At 44.0% G+C, this 2411-nt stretch overlaps 2 protein-coding genes across 2 annotated transcripts in view; one reads left to right on the top strand and one right to left on the bottom strand.

Annotated features, from left to right (window-relative positions):
* lrif1 (ligand dependent nuclear receptor interacting factor 1) overlaps window positions 1–1933 on the top strand; it is a 5754-nt gene extending 3821 nt beyond the window's left edge. Inside the window, exon 3 of the mRNA XM_017404772.3 lies at window positions 382–1933. Within this exon, the coding sequence (XP_017260261.1) occupies window positions 382–1125 (744 nt within the window). The 3' untranslated portion in view covers window positions 1126–1933. The remainder of the gene's footprint in view (window positions 1–381) is intronic.
* A 182-nt stretch (window positions 1934–2115) lies between these two features.
* The window catches only part of LOC108229346 (zinc finger protein OZF-like), a 9933-nt gene continuing 9637 nt past the window's right edge, over window positions 2116–2411 (bottom strand). The window contains exon 3 of the transcript XR_005233499.1: window positions 2116–2408. The gene's annotated coding sequence lies outside the window, so the exon portion shown is untranslated. The remainder of the gene's footprint in view (window positions 2409–2411) is intronic.

Below are 2411 nucleotides of genomic sequence, written 5' to 3'. Positions count from 1 at the left end.
GAGCTGGAACCAGGTTCTGCTGGGTCAGGAGCTGGACCCAGGTTCTGCTGGGTCAGGAGCTGGACCCAGGTTCTGTTGGGTCAGGAGCTGGAACCAGGTTCTGTTGGGTCAGGAGCTGGAACCAGGTTCTGCTGGGTCTGGAGCTGGAACCTGGTTCTGCTGGGTCAGGAGCTGAACCAGGTTCTGCTGGGTCAGGAGCTGGACCCGGTAAAAACGGTGGAATCTGTTTTTGTTCACTTCAGGTTTGATTTTAATCATTTTAGAACCGGTTCTTTATGTTCTGACCCATAAAACCAGAACCAGAGGAGGGTGGACTTTCTTTCCCCATGACTGTGTTTACTTGTGTTTTTTTACAGTATTTCAATGTTTCCTTATTTGCAGACGTCCAAAGCTGCTGCACCCAGCTGGACCTCTCCGGCAGCACCAGAACCCGGTCACGGATCCGACCACCAGCTGAGGAAGATGTTTGGGATCACAGCTGATGTGAAGATTTTCCTTCAGAAGGTCGATGAAGCAGCAGAGTCCAAAACATCCGAGGACGAAGAACTGTCTCCCTGGGGCTCTTACAGTCCAAATGTACTTCCTGAACATGAACTTTCTGAGGCTCTTCACACGAGGAACCCCCCCCTGAACGGGTCCAGTTTCAACCTGAACCCAGAACCTCCGTCTGGCCTGGAGGACAGCTGGTGGTCCGGTCCGAGACGCCTCTCTGAAGCCGAGCCTGCGGTCGGCTACGTGGAACCAATAGATGAAGATTTCTCTGATGAAAGTGACATCCAGTCCAAACCAAAGGACGCGTCCGTCCATCTGCAGGCGGAGACGTGTGTGGACATCAGCACGAGCACCAGGAGGATGGGACGGACCAGGAAACGCACCTTGTGTCCGTGTTGCGTCCCCGCCGCTCTCCACCCTGCCGTTAAATCGGGCTTACAGCTGGAGGAGCTGGAGAGGTGGATGTTTATCGCAGAGCAGACGGGGAGGAAGGCGGGACGGACGAAAGCTCCCAGGAAAGATGGCCGAACGTCTGCAAAGATCAGCTACAGGAACTGTGAAATCCACGAAGCTCCAGGCAGCGGCGGTTTGTCCCTGACGTCCGCGGACTCGTTAAAAACAAGTTCAGGATGAGAAGATTACTCAAAGATAAGCTGGGGACAAAAAAACCCACGTCCTATTTTCTTAAACATCGGAGTTCTTGCAGAGTCCGGATTTACAGAAAAACATTTGCTCAAAAAGCAGATTTGCTTCTCAGATTTATAATTTATAAAATATAGATGTAAAGGATGCTGTAAAAGTTTTAAACCAGCTCTAACTTTTTTACTTTGCTTCCAAATTCCGTTTTTTTTTGGTTTGGAAGTAAAAGATAAAGATTTGAGTGATGACTCAGATGTTTGCACAGGTCTGTAGTTATTACTTCTGTTTACACTGAAGTAAATATGAGCTGTTCTGAAGCCAATTATTTTCCGTTTGAGCCGTTACCTCAGATTTCTGTTTTCATCTGAATCAGACGTTTGATAAAAAATAAACTTTGAAGACGACTGAGACCAAGAAGTCATTACAAAACACCAAGTTCCTGTTATCCGTGTTTTGTTCCAGCAACTGAACAGAAAACAGAAAATGATGAAATCTGAATCTGGAAACGTTTTGAGAACAGAGAGAATCCTGAAAGAGTCGTGCCTTCATCCAGCTGTTCGGTTTGTTTAGGACTCCTCCTTTTTTATTATAAAGAGAACATCAATTGTCAACATTTAGGTCTAGTTTTAAAGATGATAGATTTCTTCTTATTTTGTAGTTTTTTAAAAATTATTTCTAAATGTTTTTGTTTCAAAATTAACAAATACTAACAGACTTTTACTGACTTCAGTGTTTTGTAATACGACAAAAATATTTGCTTGTTTCCAACCGACAAAGGTGGCAAAAATAAAATAGTTTCAAGTATTTTCTGTGTTTAGTTAATCGTGTCGCTCCGTCTGCATCGAAGCACTCTTATTATTATTATCGGATGGATCGGGTCTCGGTTCTGGTCGCAGGTCGGGAACCTCCCATCCGTGTGAGATGAGGATTCTGGTTCTGGTTGATGGTGGAACTGATCCAACGTTCTAATGATCCAAAAGCCGGTTCTTTAACTTCAAAGTTTATTTAAAGTTTTGCACAAAAGTGAATGTAAAAATACAAGAGTTAACAGTGAAACATCACTTTGTGCAGCAAAACAGCCCCACAGCATGATACTACCACCGCTGTGCTTGATAACTGGTACAAACCTGTGTCCAATTCTTGTTAAAAAAATAAAAGTTCTGTTTTGTATATTCCTTCCATCCATTTAAAACAAAGGTTCAAAAATTGCATCAAAAAAACAAAATTATTAACATCTCTGCCCTTGAGTGGAAGGAAACATCTAACGTGTCAAAAACCTG

Source organism: Kryptolebias marmoratus, linkage group LG8, assembly GCF_001649575.2.
Source record: "Kryptolebias marmoratus isolate JLee-2015 linkage group LG8, ASM164957v2, whole genome shotgun sequence".
In the NCBI taxonomy this organism is placed as follows: Eukaryota; Metazoa; Chordata; class Actinopteri; order Cyprinodontiformes; family Rivulidae; genus Kryptolebias; species Kryptolebias marmoratus.
The sequence above is the reverse complement of the archived record's forward strand: the minus strand, read 5'-3'. Positions and strand labels throughout refer to the sequence as shown.